This window comes from Zonotrichia albicollis, chromosome 19, assembly GCF_047830755.1.
Source record: "Zonotrichia albicollis isolate bZonAlb1 chromosome 19, bZonAlb1.hap1, whole genome shotgun sequence".
NCBI lineage: Eukaryota > Metazoa > Chordata > Aves > Passeriformes > Passerellidae > Zonotrichia > Zonotrichia albicollis.
The window spans coordinates 6,375,406-6,392,145 of NC_133837.1; the positions used below are offsets into that span (position 1 = coordinate 6,375,406).

General features: G+C 42.5%; 2 protein-coding genes across 5 annotated transcripts in view; one reads left to right on the forward strand and one right to left on the reverse strand.

The window, feature by feature from the left end:
- The window catches only part of TBCD (tubulin folding cofactor D), a 119,883-nt gene that overhangs the window by 101,678 nt on the left and 1,465 nt on the right, over positions 1–16,740 (forward strand). The window contains exons 34-39 of the mRNA XM_074555257.1: positions 5,482–5,603; positions 6,819–6,896; positions 12,080–12,169; positions 12,602–12,689; positions 13,480–13,589; positions 15,965–16,049. Of these exons, the coding sequence (XP_074411358.1) occupies positions 5,482–5,603; positions 6,819–6,896; positions 12,080–12,169; positions 12,602–12,689; positions 13,480–13,589; positions 15,965–16,049 (573 nt within the window). The remainder of the gene's footprint in view (positions 1–5,481; positions 5,604–6,818; positions 6,897–12,079; positions 12,170–12,601; positions 12,690–13,479; positions 13,590–15,964; positions 16,050–16,740) is intronic.
- Positions 16,043–16,740, reverse strand: part of B3GNTL1 (UDP-GlcNAc:betaGal beta-1,3-N-acetylglucosaminyltransferase like 1) — a 105,882-nt gene continuing 105,184 nt past the window's right edge. For all 4 annotated transcript variants that reach the window (XM_026797678.2, XM_005494481.4, XM_074555259.1 and 1 more), the window contains one exon: positions 16,043–16,318. The gene's annotated coding sequence lies outside the window, so the exon portion shown is untranslated. The remainder of the gene's footprint in view (positions 16,319–16,740) is intronic.

Sequence of the window (16,740 nt, forward strand, 5' to 3'; positions counted from 1 at the left end):
CCTGGTGCAAGGTGTTAACTGGTAGTTGTCAGTAGGTCTTAACAGTATGCACAGGTTTTTTTTTAAATTATTTTTTATATATTTTCTACTAAAATACCAATGAGTTGTCAGAAGTTCCATTACGGAGAAATATCATTCAGATGCCTGTCTAAATCCTCTGAGCTTTGCAATCCTTATTTCATTCTTCTGGCATGAACAATCTCTTTATCACTGACTTTGGCAGTCTGCTCTGCTGTGAAATTTTTCCCTACTTTCTTTTAATTTCAGTGTATCCTTCTGTCCTTTTATTACAACTTGTATTGGTAGCTTCAGAATTCTTGGTTTCCAGATATTTGCCTTATAACTTTTTTGATTTGTTGTGGCCAAAGATGTAAAATATAGGGAGACAATTTCGGGGAAAGGACATGGTTCAATATGACACCACAGAGGAATATCAGTGCAGTAACAGAATATTTTGGACTGTCAGTTAAGCCTTTAAATCCCAGTGGGCCTGTAACAAGAGGAGGAGGCTGTGAGTCAACACCCCAACAGTGGTTAAAAGTGTTTCTAATTAAGATTTCCATCTCAAATTAAGAAAATCAGTAGAAAAGCGCTGGGAAAGAGAATTTTGTGAAGGGGGAGCAGCTCCTGCTGGGTCACAGCAAGAAGGAGTTAAAATCACCTGGATCTTGTCTCCCAGGCCTTGCCCTGGTCAGCCACAACTTGCCCAAGTGATTTTATTTTGCCTGGTGCTGTGGGTTCTGCTCTTGGCATCAAGAGATGTCTGTGAGCCTTTGGGCTGGTGGAGCAGAGTATTCAGTGTCTGTGTCTGTCTATCTTGCGTTTAAACCAATTCTGAGCATTTTAATCTTTCTAAAATGGCAACTAATTATATGGCAAGGGCTATTTTAGAACTTTGGAAACATGTGTGTGTTGGTTTGTGACAGTAATTATCAGATAGACAATGTAACTCTTAACAGATTTCTTTAATGGCAAACATGCACATGAAATTCAGCCTTCAGTCAAGCACAGTTAATTATAGGAGGCTCCACCAAAACCAAAGTTATTTGTCTAAGTAAAAAAAGGAGGAAGGTTTTGGAGAAACAGACTTTTTGGCTGCTAGCTGGGGTCAGAGGAAAATTCTTATTCAATATTTTAATTTTTTTTAAACTCCTGGTTGCATTTATGAAAAATTGGAACAGTTCAGTTGCATGCAGCTCCCTTCCCTTGTTACCATCTGACAGTGTGTTAAGGGAAACCTTCTGCAGTGTTCTCAAACTGTGATTGTGAAATGTTAACTTTTCTGTGACCCTCCAGTTTTTCTCTCTTTTCTGGCTAAAATATTCTCCAGGGCTTTAGAAAGAAGATGAGCTAATTCTCTCTTGAGTCAGCTAGAAAGGCAAGGGAGGGCACTTACACTTGGGAGTGTATGTGTGTGGTGAATTACTTTTAATATCTAAAATGTGATATAGAAATTACAATTGATGTGTTTTACAATGACTGGTATTCAAACTACTCTGTCAAAGCCTGTAGCACTCTTTGCTCAATATCCAGGGATTGATTTAAAACATTAATAGACAATTTTAAGAATGACCCTATTAAATCCATATGAAAGGAGCAGCTTTTTAAAATCATGGATTGGGGGAAAAGATTATTGGAATATATGTTCTTGCAGTGATGTGTTGTTGTGACTCTCTTCCCTCTCACTTCAAAAATATCTGTGCACATACACACGTGGACATGGAAGTTAGAAAGAAAATTCTTGTATATCCTGCAGGATAATCTGAGTTCAAATGTCAGTTTGTCTTTTACTCATCTCAGGCAATCCACAGGAGAAAGGCTCTGTTGTAATTCCGTGGTCAGGGGCAGTTTGGCTGCAGCTAAAATTGCTCTGCAGTATATTTAGCAAGAGTAGTTCTTTGTTTGGCTTTTTAAAGAGATTTTCCTGAAGGAGCCATGTGGGGTCTCTGAAGTGTTGTGGTGGCAGTGGGGCTGCTGGAAGAATTGCAGCTCAAGCATTGGAAATAATCTGGAAAAACAGAAGATGTCATTCCCTGTGGGATTTGGCACTCTGCTCCATCACCATGGTTCAAAGGGCACTTTCTCTGTGTAAAAGAATCTCCTAATTATACATCTGGCCCACAGTGATGCATATTTCTTATGGCTGCATAAAACCCCTCAGTCTGTGGAGATCAGATGTACAATGCTGGTCTTTCTCCAGTGCACAAACCCTGCAGTTGCAGGAGTCAGGATATAATTTTGATATAATTTCATTACTGTTGAACTGCATTACATTCTAAATTTTGTTTAAGCACAGAATGTCCTGTGATTCCCTTTCCCCTAAAGAGTGAAAATTGCATTTTAAAGTGGTATAGAAATTGTAAGTAAAGCCTTAAAAATAAAAAGGAACAACATTTTCTGAACTCTTAAAGTTCTTCCCAGGCAGTACCAGAGCTGTGTTACTGTGTAGATCTCACAAAAAAAAAAATATTTGGATGTTAGTAGATGATATTCTAAAACATCTAGTTACTGGGACAAATTGTATGCAAATCAATGCATATTTGGTGGAAGAAAGAGGCCCCAAATCCTCTTTTCTTGGTTGAGAGTTCCTTAGCAAAATACACTTGAGAGTAATTCCAGGCATTCTTTTCTTACAGAGCAAAATAGTGTGAATGATGATATTCCTGCTTCATGTAAAGCACCCCTGCTGAAAGTACAAACCAGAGCCCTGATGTGGGTCAGGTGTCTCAATCACTGATGGGTAGCTGAGATTTTGGATGTAACACATGCTCTGGTACAAACTGGAATTAGCTTCAGCTGATTCTTTTTGACCATATCAGCCCTCAAAGCTGGTTTTAGAATTGCTGTAGCTCTGTTCTGCACAGCTGACTGGGAACAGTTTGGTGAAGGTTTGTGTAGAAACCACACCAGGGACCTGCCCAGAGCTGCAGGAGCTGCTTTTGCTCCTCCTTGTGCCCTGGTTCTGGAGGTTGAACCTTGAGGATTTGAGTTCTCTTGATGCCTTTTGAAGGCTGAGCTGGAGCAGAGGCTGGGCAGAATACAGCTGGGATTTATGAAAAGGATCTCCTCCATGGATCCACCTTGGGCAGCACAAGAGCCCAGCCAGGGCTGCACCCAAGATGAACCAAAATGGTCCCAAAATGCACAGCCAGGGATGGGGTCTGTCACTGTGATCAGTTCTGCTCCATTTGCATCTTGCAGTTCATTGTCCCATTCCAGCTTTAGCCCATCCAGTCCCATCCTTGTTTTTCTCTCTCCAGCCCATGGTGTTTGTGCTCTTGGGCTGAGATTTGGGTCATTTGTCCTTGGTGCCCAGCTGGAGCAGGAATTGTTTTGTGTCCCTGCTCTGTGCACAGAGCTCACCATCCCCTGATATGAACCCAGACCCACACACTAAAGCAGCACAGAATGTGAAAAATACAAAAGCCAAAACCTGAGGCATCACTGTCACCAGGTGCAGGGTGCCTTGAGCTCTGTTCTGTGCTCTGTTCATCTCCTGTCCCTGCAGGATCTGCTCTTGCCCTCAGTGGTGGGGCAGTCACACCTGGCCAAGCCCTGGTTTTGCTGTTCCATAAGAACAAAGTCATTCTCAGGCCTCCTCTTAAATTTGGATCCAAAGTTGTCCCGGTTCCAGCCCATTAACCTCCTAATTTCCTCTCCCAGTCCTTGTGGAACCCCAGGGAAAGGTAAATGTCACATGTTTGATGCAGTGTCAATTGTGTTCTGCATAGATGAGGAAGACATTTGGAAATATTCTTCTCTGCAAATACTCAGGAGCAGTTAAGATTACAGCTCAGATACTGAGGCTGGGACAGAAGGAGCTCACCTGAGGAGGAAATAAGGATTTAACCTGCTCATGTCATGTTGTTATGCTGGAGTTTCTGCCACTATTGGGAAAATGCCCCATTTTTCAATCTTCCAAGCAGTTACATGATGGATTATCCACACCTGTACTTCTGTATTTTTTAATTACTTGTGCTGTCCTCATTCTCCAGTGTTTCCGATATCCTGCTGCTCTGCCTTGCTTTGGCACAGCTCTGGAGCACCCACCTGGAGCTGTGCTTGTTGCCCTTTACTTCCATGCCCTTTCTTGCCTTTTCAAGTCTTTTGGATCTGCAGAGAAAGCACTGACTTGTTCAACTTCCTTAAAAAAAATGGTGTGAGATCTCTGAGGTGATTTAAGACACAAAAGAAATAGGAGAGAAACTGAGACCACTTGAGATTTTTTTCTGAGATGGGATTTCCTCTGCTTGTTGTTGATCTCTGCTTTTGGAAGGTGTAAAGACAAAATATTTGTTATTTATTTATAATAATCTTAAATGCACAGATTGTTTTAATAATCTATGTATATTATACAGATATATTAGTATAATATATATATTATACTAATATAATAGTATATTATATTAGTGTAGATATTTGTATATCTATATATTAGATATGAGTACAGATTTTACTGAGATTTGGCTCTCATTCTGAAACTCAGAATAACTGAATAATTTCTCCAAATTGCTTGACCATTTTAAAGAAATATTTCTGCTTCTGCCCTGCCCAGGATGTTTCAGTACAGAACAAAGTGTGGAAGTTATTCCTGTGCTGCTTCCCTGGATTGCTGGGCTGTGCTGTTTGCAGGCTGAAGCTTTGGGAAAATAATTCAGAGTTTTGAGCCAAGACTCAAAATTGTTTCTTATTCTTGGGTACTGATGCACTCATAAATGTTACTGATACGAGCTTTGTTAGATAAAATGTTTAAATATAGATTCCTCTATTTGCTTTTGGGAAGACACTTGTGACCTTTCTCATCCTCGTCCAATATTTTATTTTCTTTCCTTGATAAAATGGTCAGACTTCTGAGGAAAAGGGGATTCCCACAGAGGCTGTGCCTGCTCCCCTTCCACAGCAGCTCTGGGAGGGAGTTTGCCAGCTTAAAAAGCAAAAAATCCAAAAGTTTGCCAGCTTAAAAAGGAGAAAAACCCAAAAGTTCACCAGCTTAAAAAGGAAAAAAACCCAAAATTTTGTCAACTTAAAAAGGAAAAAAACACAAAAGTTTGCCAACTTGGAAAAAACCCCAAAATTTTGCCAACTTAAAAAGAGAAAAAACCCAAAAGTCTGCCAGCTTAAAGAGGAAAAAAACCCCAAAAGTCTGCCAGCTTAAAGAGGAAAAATACCCCAAAAGTTTGCCGGCTTAAAAAGGAAAAAGGCCAAAAGTTTGCCAGCTTAAAAAGGGAAAAAAGCCAAAAGTTTGCCAGCTTAAAAAGGGAAAAAAGCCAAAAGTTTGCCAACTTAAAAAGGAAAAAAACCCAAAAAAACCCAACTTTCCTTGGAAATGGGCTAGTGCAGGTAATGCAGCCATGGCCAGTTGGGTTTGGTGCTGCTTGGTGCCCTTTGTGCTGCTGCAGGGCAGGGCAGTGCTGGAGCCCCTGTTTGTGGGGCAGTGCCTTTTTCCTGTCCTTCACCGGAGGCTCCTGTGTTGTGTTGCAGCTCAGATACTCTGCCCAGAGCCTCTTTGACCACATGAAGAAGATCCAGAGTGACCCCAGTGCTTTGGGCAGCTTTTGTGAGACGCTGCTGAAGGTCTTTGAGGACAACCTGCGCAATGACCGGTACTGCTCGTCCTTGGCTGCTTTCCCTTTAACCCCTCTTCCCTTTCCTTCCCCTTTTTCCCTTCCTGTGGCACATCCAGTGAATGCCCAAGGACATGAATTTGCTTTAACAGAGCTGTTGGTACAGCAGGAGCTGTAAAAATATGGTTATATATAAAATATGAAACCAAGGAGTGATGGCAAAATATTCTGCACATTCAAGTTTTTTAATCATAGAAGGGTTTGGGTTGCAGGGGACTCAAAACTCATCCAATTCCAATCCCCTGGCAAGGGCAGGGACAGCTTCCACAAGCCCAGGTTGCTCCAAGCCCCATCCAACGAGGCCTTGGAAACTTCAAGGATGGGGCAGCCACAGGACAATCTGTGCCAGGGCCTCCCCACCCTCACAGGGAAGAATTTCTTCCCAATATCCCATCTAAACCTCCTCTTTTTCAGTTTGAAGCCATTCTCCCTTGTTCTGTTGTATAAATCAAATACTAAATAAATAATATAAATATATAATGTAGAAATGCTAATTTATAATAACTATTATATTATTATTTATATTTATTATTATTTATATTATTTATGTTATTATATTATATTATATTATATTATATTATATTATATTAACAAAATAAAAGATTATTTATATTTTATTATATTATTAGAATGTTATATTATAATATAATATAGTAATGTAGTAATATAGTAATATAGTAATATAATATGATATTATGATAATATTGTAATATTTATTGTGTTATATTATTTATATTATTTATATTAATATATTAATGTATTAATATATAAATAAAAATACTATTGTATTTTTATTTTGTTTCCTATCTCAAGTGTTGAAAACATGGCTGTGGTTACTCCAGCTGACAAATGTTGGTTCATTTGGTGCTGTAACTTCTGGTACAGTCAGTGGAATGCATTGTTCATATTCTAGAAAACAGATTAAAATTTTCTAACACTGTCAGTTGTGTTTTCAGGACCCTGCAAATGTAAAGCAGGGGTTTTGTTAATTCAGTTTTTTCCTTTTGGCTGGGAGGGAATGTCCCCATTCAGCCAACAGACACAAGGTACTGAGCAACCCTCTGTGTAAATCAGAGTTCTAATTTCCTGTGTGTAGGTATGTAGGAAGCTTCCTTCCTTGCTTTTGATTAAAAATAGTATATATCTGTATGCCAAGCAGTGTGTTTGCCTTGTTGAATCATTTTCTTTCCTCAGGGTGTCTGTGCCTCTGCTGACAATGCTGGACCAGATGCTGGCAAATGGCTGCTTTGATATGTTCACTGAGCAGGAGAAGTAAGTTGCTGGAAGTTTCTTTGGTTTATTCCCCACTGTGCATCAGAGCTCCTCAGCCTTGCCCTGGGGGTGCACAGGGCTCCAGTGTGAGTCTATATTGCAATGCTTTCACTTTCCTCAAGTGGGACAAACAGCCTTGAAAGGGTCTTGGTAAAATCCTTAAGTCTCTTGTCTGTGTAGAATTCTGTCACTTGTTCCCTGTTTGACAGCCAGGACATTAATCAAATTAAATTTGCATGTTTCACCTGGGATTCTTGGACCAGTATCAGATCCATTCTTCATTTTCCAGCTTCCTAAATCCCTGCTGGATGGAGCACATTCCTTGCTGTACAGGGAGCCCTGAGCACTGGCACTGTCCTGTGTGGTGCTGCAGAACCCTCTGTGCCCATTGCTCCCCCAGTCCCTGCCCCTGGTTTGCTTAATGTGAATATCTCCAAAGATGTTAATTAAAATTCTAATAATAATAAAAAAGTCATGTCCCAGCTCTTCCACTCTGAGCTCAGTCCTGTGGAAAGTGTTCACTTTAGGAACAGATAAATATGACTGAGATATTCCAGTGTGAAATCATGGGTTTTTGCAGATGTTTCAGAAAAGATTATTTGAATTTTGGTAATATTACAATCTATTCCACAAGCTCTCCCAGGCAGCATCTTGGCACATCTGCAGGTATTTACAGAATTGTGCAATGTAGATCCTGCAAGCACAGATACTGCATTGGGAACTTGTTGGTTCAAGAACTGCTCACAGCAGATAAATCTGAAGAGCCTTTGTCATTCTGAAAGTTTTGATTAAGCTCACTCTCGTCTTGAAGTGTGGTTTTAGTTAATATTTCTGAAATTGCACTTGGCAGTCCCTGTTTGAATGAGAATTTAAAGTGAGTCAAGGACAGATGGAGTGAATATTGTTCAGTTTGATAATTGTGCCACTGATCTGGGGCTTCCACACAGGCTCCAGCCATCCCTGCTGGGGAAGGTGAGAGATTATGGGTGGAAATTCCAGTCAGAGTCTTGTCTCCCAGGTCACTGAACAGAGACCCAGTGGTAGCAGCAATTCCTTTGCTGTGTGAGTGACTCACACTCAGCCCTGTGGTGCCATTGTGATGCTTTGTGTAAAAGCCAGGAATAAAATCCAGGGCTATTATGGGAGGAAAGATTTTGAAGCTGATCCAGATGTATTTGCCTCCAGTTTGATGCTGAAACCAAAAAAAGAAATGAATAATGAAGCAGCCAAGTGGATCGTGCTGATGTCAAGGGAGTGAAATGCTGGCCTGGGGTGCAGAACTTGTGGCCATGCAGAGCCAGGAAGGGCAGAGCAGGGGGGAGGTGGCAGGCAGGTAAAAGATGGAGAGTTTCATTCCTGCACATGTCAGATTTTGGGAATGTGGGTGTCTCCTGGTGCAGAGCTGGCCATGGGTGAGTTCCTGTGCTGCTTCACAGGGCTCTGCCATGCTCTGGTGTGGATCAACACATGGTGGGGGAGCCCAAAATTCCCTTTCATGCATTTTGTTACCTTGGTAGGTCCTTTGGGTGTAGTTAGGGTTGAATCCACTGCTCCAAGGCCTGCCTGCCCCTGCTGTTGGATGCCACCTGCTCCTTTTTGAACAGAAAAGCCTGACTTTGGGTCTGCTCTCTGGAATGGAACCATTTACTCCCTTTCCAGAGCAACCTCCATAAAAATGTGTAAGAACATCACAGGGTGGGTGGGAAAATGGGGACTCTGTTTGGTGGCATGGAAAGGCCACAAGTGCCTGCAGTGTCAGGTTTTATGTACAGTGTGCCTGAAATGCAAGTTGAGATACAAGCATGTATTTCATGTATTTTTCCTTGGGATGTTCAGCTCCCATTTCATTTCCTTCCCTCATTATTTTTTTACCACGTTGGGCTGAATGGAGTTTTAGCAAGGGAATTGGCATGTAGGATGACTGTCAGGATTATACCTTAACCAGCCACCAAATAGGCAACTGCTGCATTGTAAAAAAGTGTTTGCAAATGCATTTTGAGGTCTGAAATGGAAGCTGTGCTCTCCCACACATTTATTTTCTAATAAAACATTCACTGTCCAGAATGGGAAATATCCAACAGTGCTTCATTTAACCAGGATTTAGGAGCAGGATCAGTTTGACCCTCGTGAGGGCTCCAGTTAAAACCAGTTGCCACAGGGTGTCACTCCTGCCTTGCACAGGTGGAACCCACCAGGCATTTTCCTGCCTTTTCACTCCCTGCAGCTGGTACAGTTTGGAATATAAAGCTCAACATTTCTGGTGTGGTTCTGCAGCTGAATCTCAGTGTTGGGGAAGCTCTGTGTGGTTGGTGTGTGATCTCTGTGCAGAGGGACAAGTGAGCCCTGGTGTTCCTCTCCTCTCTCCTGGTTTGGATGTTTGTGCTCAGGGGAGGTGGATTTACCTTGTGTGGAACAGCAGAGATGGGGAGTGTGGGGTGAATATCTGTCCTGTGGGGCTGGAAATGAATCAGCTTCATCCCCAGGGTCAGCAAAAGGCTTTCAGAACTGGCTCCTCTGTTGTGCTTGGCTCAGGGATAAGAACTGCTGTCAGGAATACTCCAGCTGTTATTTCCAACCTGCTTGTCCCTCCTGCAGCCAGGAATGGTTTGTGGCACTGGAGAGATGCTGTGGGAGAAAAGGGCCCTTCTCCCATGGGCTTGAGGGCTTTCCTCAGTCCCACCGGTGCCAAAATAGGGGGGGGGAAGAGAGGGAAATAGGAAGGGAATAGGGAGGAAAATAGGAAGGGAAATAAGGGAATAGGGAGAGAAATAGGAAAGGAAATAGAAAGGAATGGGGAGGGAAATAAAGAGTGAGTAGGGAGGGAAATAGGGGAATAGGAGGGAAATTGGGAGGGAATAGGGTGGGAAATAAGAAGGGAATAGGGAGGGGAATAGGAAGGGAATAGGGAGGGAATAGAAAGAAATGGGAAGGGCATAGTGCTGCTGGGGCTGCCCTGGGGACTGCTGGCTCCTCAGAAGTGTGGTAAGATGGGAATGATACTCAGGGCCATGAAAACAGAACAGCCTTGGAATGGCAGCTCAGGATCTTGTGCTCTCTGGGGTAATAAATGGCATTTCTCTCTCCTACATCTATGTACTTTACACACTAACAGCAGCACCCATGTATTCTGTTTTTTTCTGGTGATCTTGCAGTGCTTTAAGGAAGTCTGTGTCCCCACGTAGCCATGATGATTTCCATGTATCCATGATAATTTCCATGTGTCCATGCTCCCCTGGATTGGTTTTGAAGCAGTTTCCTGCTCTGGCATGAACAGCTGTGCAGCAGGGAGCAGGCAGGGGCTGGTGGCAGCTCCACCCTGGCAGTGCCACTGCTGAGCCCCAGCTCACCTCTGGCAGTGCCACGTGTCCCCAGTTCACAGAATGCACAGAGAACTTTCCTTCCCCAGGGCTGATGCTGTTCCTGCTGGCACAGTGCCCACACAGGAGAAGGAATTTTCTCAATTTCCTTTACAGAGGCCAAGCTATTTGAGTCATTTGAGATCACACACAGGTTAAGTTTGGTTATTGCAAATGTAGAATTGGCAACCAGCAGAAAGGAAAGTGCATCTGTTTTAAACACAAAATGCTGCTCATGAGGTTCCATGTTTTAAATTTGTTCCAGATGCTCTTGTTCCAATTGGTCTCTTTGTTGCTCCCCTTCTCAGTGATGTCCCTGCTGTTCAACCAGTTTAAATCTCACCTAATTCACTGACTGGCCTGGCCTGTGCTGAGAGGCAGGCATGCACTGCAGGGGTTGCAATTAGCTCTGTGCACAGGGAATTTGTGTAATTGGGGAGGGAGGAGGAGAAATTCCACCAAGGTAAGACAAAATATACCTCAGCATTCAGAGAGCTCTTCCCTCACCAACCCAGACCAATCCATGCCTGTAGACACACACAGACTCATTCATGCAGATGTCTGTTCTTCCCACCATGTATAGAATTCTTCACCTCAGTTTACCATGGTTTGTTGTTCAGTTTTTTTAAATAGTTCACTGTTTGCCAGTACATTGCCAGGATTTTGTTACAAATTTTTAAAAAGTCATTAAAAACCACTAACTCTTGTCTGGAAGACTCTACAGAACAAGGCACGTTACCTTAACAAAACATCTTGGCACTGCTATAAACATCTTATTTTAAATGTTCTGCCCTTCAACAGATGACAGTACCCAGCTTTCTTCAATAGTTTTTAACCACAGCTCTGAATTGCAGTAGTAGAAAATGAATGTTGCTATTTTTGCTTTCTGCTTTCCATACACAATGCAGTGAGGTTTCCAAAATACACAGCCTAGAAGTTATTGTGCTCACTAGACAAATATGAAATAGTTTCTTTTGCATCTATGGCACTTCAGCCTTGAGTGTGGCAAGTAAGAGATTAAATAATTTGAACTGAAATAAAAGCATTAGTCCCTCTTTCCTTCTCTTAAATAGATCCTTGGAATAACTAACAGCACTTGTGTTTGTACGAGTGTCTGGGAAAGAGCTGTGAGAATCACGTTTCCCAGACTGTGTGGAAAAAGAAAAGAATTTGCTAAATATATTTAAAGATGGCTTCATGGCCTGTCCATGTAATAGAACTGTGAGCCCTGTGTTTAATTACGTTGTCTGGAATCACTGAAGGAATTTGGGCTGTGAAATGGTGGGGTAGCTAAGAGCAACATTCATCCCCTTTTGTGTAAATTTGGTTGCAGACCTTAGGGAATGACCATGATGATTTGGGCTGTAAAATGGAGTAGTTACGAACAACATTCATCCCTTTTTATGTAAAGTTTGGTTGGAGACCTTAGGGAATGACCACGATGATACACAGACTGAGTAACTGTTATTTGGCCATAGGATAATGTAATTCCTGACATTTCTGATCATTCCACACTGCTTAAACACAAGCCATGGCAAGGCAGTTATCCTGCATGGACTGAAGCTGTTTGGCTAAAAGGAGTTCACTCCTCAGCACACAGATAATAGCAATGTAAATAATTAATAATTAAATTATTAAATAATAATAAGGCTCAGGAATGTGATGGCCAAACTCTTGAGCTGCTGGGGAGAAGCACAAACCACCCTGCAGTGTGTCTTGCCTTGCCCTGGAATGTTATTTTGGCATCCTGACAATCATGAAATGTCTTTGAAATTCTGCTGAAACCTTCTGCTCGTCTTTTTTTCTTTCTTTCTTTCCCATTCTCAGCCATCCCTTCCCACTGAAGTTGTTCACCCTCTGTAAAGAAGAGATCAAAAGGTCCAAAGACATCCGGAAGCTTCGCTCCAGCATAGGAGTGTGAGTTAACGAAATCAATCTTTTCTCATAGAAATGAGGAGTATTTCACTTACCAGATGGAACAGTGAGGTCTGGTTCATGTGGAATTTAAATGGAAAATACACACAGATACATGTGATTGGAGGTTGTGGGAGTCTCATAGTTCTGAATGGTTGAAGTGAAACATATGATGTGATAAAGTTGAACAAGGTTTAAAATTTTTATAGTCCTTAAGATGCTTAAAGGGAATAATTTGCTTTTTCTTTGTAGAGAAAGAAAAAAAAAAAAAGGGAATCATTAGCTTTTTCTTTTTCCCCTCCCTGCCTTTTTCCCAATGTCCATCTTCATCCTAGTTCTCAAAACTTACTTGTGTAGTTATAACACAAGTTATAACTGGTTTTATAATCTGTTATAAAATGGAAGTTATAATCTGATTTTTCTGATATTTTCTAGATTTTGTGGGCTGATTCAATTTCGAGGAGACATGAGAGAGAAAGTTTTCTTCCAGCTGTTTCTCCTCCTTTGCCATCCCTTCCCTATAGTAAGTACTGAAGACTTTGCACATTGAAAAATTGACAAATGAAAAAGAATTTTACAAATGAAAAATAATTCAAATGTGATTTTTGGTGGCTTCTCCTTGTACACTAAGTCTGAGATGCAGACAGCGTGCTGAACTGTTGGTAAGAGAAGAACACTGAAAAAACCAAAAGTCCTATTCATTTCTTAATTCTGGCACAGAAGTTTTTAGGGGATCAGGAGGATCCTCAGGGGGGTTTCCACAATGGGGCACTGCCCAGGGAATGGGCACAGCCATGAGGCTGCTTTGGACACCAGGGATGGACAGGGTGTGACTTCTGGGGATGGTCCTGTGCAGGAGCTGGCCTGGGTGATCTCAGGAGTTGGCCTGGGTGATCCAAGGAGCTGGCCTGGATGATCCCCTGGCCTGGCTGGTCCCAGGAGCTGGCCTGGCTGGTCCCTGTGTGTCCCCTGCCCTCAGCATCCCTGTGGCTCTGGCCTGACTGGTCCCTGTGGGTCCCCTGCCCTCACCATCCCTGTAGCTCTGGCCTGGATGATCCCCTGGTGTGGCTGGTCCCTGTGTGTCCCCTGCCCTCAGCAGCCCCTGTGGCTCTGGCCTGGCTGGTCCCTGTGGGTCCCTGGCTGGTCCCTGTGGCTCTGGCCTGGCTGGTCCCTGTGTGTCCCCTGCCCTCAGCATCCCTGTGGCTCTGGCCTGGCTGGTCCCTGTGGTCCCTGGCTGGTCCCTGTGTGTCCCCTGCCCTCAGCATCCCTGTGGCTCTGGCCTGCCTCTCTGCTGCCTCTCCCCATCCCTGCAGATCAGGAAGACCACGGCCAGCCAGGTGTACGAGATGCTGCTGACCTACAGCGACGTGGTGGACCCGGCCATCATGGAGCAGGCCATGGCCATCCTCAGTGACACCAACTGGTGAGTGCAGTGCTGTCCCCAAACAGCCCCTGTGCCCTGGAGTGACCAAAATTGAGTGCCTGTGAAAGCTGTGATAGCTCAGGTTCAGCTCTTTCTTGCTTCCACGACATTCCAGTGCTCTAAAGAGCTCTCCAGGATCCTGGCCCACTGGAAGGGGATGTATAAAATCACCATTAGATAAAGTAAAATAGCCATATTTTTCTAACAACATAAAAAGGGAGGAAATCTTGGAAGTTTTCCACGAAGCAGAGACTGGGCTGTGCAAACAGTCAAACTTCAAGTGCACAGACAGTTTCTTGGCATTTACGAGCACTGGCAGGATTTGGGGAAAGGAAGGATCTCTGCAAGCTGGAAAACAACAGAATTAGCAGAACAGCTCAAATCTCCCATGAAATGTAATTACTCAACATGCTACAAGCCTTGTATTCAAGCAAAGATTTGGAATTGGAGCAGTTTAGATGTTTCCCAGGATAGGATGGCATGAATTAAACAACCACTTGATAGAATGTAATTCTTTTTTTTTTTTACTTACCTCCTTCCAGGGGCAGGGGGAGAGGGTCCTGTTCTTCATGAGCATGATCCAGTGACTTTTAGAGCAAGAGAATCATTCCATGATTCTCAAAGGACTCCTGTCCTTTGCAGTGACAGGAGCAGGGAATCAGCATTTTTGGCACTGGATTTTCTCCTTTCTGCAAATTCTAGCATTGGGCATTATTAGCTGGGCAGGTTTGAGAAAATACAGAATTTTAAGATAATAATTAGTTTATTAGTTTTGCTGCCTTGTTAAACATTTTTCCTTGTCGCAGACCTGGCCTAAGAAGCAGTCACAGAGAACAGACAAATATAGAAAAATATACAATTTATTTAGTCATTATATTAAATTGCTTTTTTATTGACATTTCATAGAAATAAATTTATTCCTGACAAGCTCAAAGAACAAATACACCTTAAGGATGGGTGACAGAGTTGCAGATTGCAGTTACACTGTTTGACTTTTATGTAGTTTCCAGTTTATTTCCGTGCTTGAGCTTAAAGAACTTTATATTTGTGAAAAGGTTATCTGAGTTTATCATTAGCAGGGGTGGCTGCTGCTCTTTTTCTGAATTTTCCAGTACAAAACTGGAACAGGAGTCTCAGGTTGGAAGGAGTGGTTGCCAGCAGTTCTGCTGTGGTTACAATTCCTTGTTTAATGCAGGTGGAAGTTTAGGATTGTGTTGGGTGTGAGTCAGAGCTCCATGAGCAAACCTGCATTTAAGGGCAGGCTGGCTCAGGAATTGCGTAAGGGATTTGTTCCTGACACTGCAGGATGAGCTGAGTGCTGTCACCAGGGATGGTTCCACTCACAGTGCTACAGGAGAAGCTGTGGAGTTCAGCTCTGCTCATAAACAACTCATTCCTAAATCAAAGCAGAACACTTCCCCAGAAAAACACTCCAGAGAAATGAATATTCTGTTTTCACCCTGTCATTTTTAGGGTGTGCCTGGCTTACTCTGGCTGGGAGCAAGCCCTGAGTGCCCTGCTGCACTGTGGCCACTGCTCTGAGATGAAATACAAAAGGCTCATTTACTCAAAACTTAATTGTTCTATCTTGGTAGATTTGAGCTATTTACAGAAAAAGAGATTCGAAGTTGTTGCTGAGTGTCACAGTGAGCTGCTTGTTTTCCTCAAGGTCTCCCAGTGCTAAAATAATCAGTTTAAATTCTGAATTACCCTAAGTATTAGCAGCAGGAAGCCGAATGAGAATTTGAAGGAGTATGGTAATTACTGGGATGCACATATTTTCCTTGTTGGGACTCCAGAGACTTTATCATACAATCGTGTCATGCAGAGTTTAAACAAATTACTCTATAAATAATACACTTTGTTTAGCCACAGGGAAATTTCCAGTGGTAAATAAAACAAATTGTCCAAGGTGTGAAAAAAAAAAAGTTGAAGTTATAAATAACTCACCCTTTTTTGCTTTTTCTTTAGAGGGGATGGGAGAGTCTTTTCCAAATCCAATCACTTTAGGGAATAAATTAAATGAACTTCTAATCCAAAAAGTTGTACAAATAAGTGGGGTTTTTTAATATAAAACCCTATAAAAGAATAGTCTTGGACCTTTTATTAGTCAGTGGCTAATATTAGCTAAAATTAGCCATTTTATTAGACCTGTGGCAGATCTGGTGTGTATTTGTGGTTTATCTGACTTAGGGTAGTACAAAAATGGTCCTTTAGCCTTCAAAGGAGGCACAACAAAAAAACCCTTGTCATTTGAAATGTGCATGAAAGGACACAGCCATTGTGGTGCAGGGGTGACAGGGATCACTGAGGATGTTTCATGGATGTTTTATGGATTTTCCTGAATTAACTGGAAATCACCTTTGCTGTCGCAGGGAAGCAGAGCTGCCCGTGGTGAGGGAGAGACGAAACTGCCTCTGCGACCTCATGAGAGTGCCCAGACCCCAGCTGGTGGCCAAGGTGAGGTGGGAATGTGCTCCAGGGGCTGCTTTTTCCATGGAGCTGTCCCTGAGGATGTTCCCAGCCAGCTGCAGAACACGTGGGATGGCTGAGGCTGCTGCCTGAGGCCCTCCAGCCCCGTTCCAGGGAGCATTCCGGGCTGGCAGCGCCGCATTCCAGACACAGATGTGCAGCCACTGCTCCTCTGCCCTTCCTGGGGAAGGGGAAGCGACAGCAACTTCTCCATTTCAGCAGCAAATGATGGCATGAGGTGGTGCAAACCACTGCCTCTGTGGATGGATAGCATACAAAACCATAAAGTGTATATATATACATAAATATATATATATATATGTATGTATGTAAGTAATGTATATTTTTAGATAGTTTGGATATGCCCACCCAGCTCAGTATTTCAGAAGCACAGAACTTTCTGCTTTGGTAGAGGTTCTAGAAGAGGTTTTTTACTGTTTTAAAGAATATGTGTTGCTGTGTAGATATAAATATTTATCTTTCTTTAAAGACTCATTCTTAAGACTCTATGAATACCCTTCAAAGACCTCCTGCTGCCTCATAGCAGTGTCTTCACTCATTTTCCAGTTTTTACCATCTGCTTCTAGTACAATTTTAAGAAACCTCAGCTAACATTTTTGTAATTCTGGGAAATAAGAGTCTGAACCTCCTGCCCAGCAAGGAGTTGTTTTTAGAACAA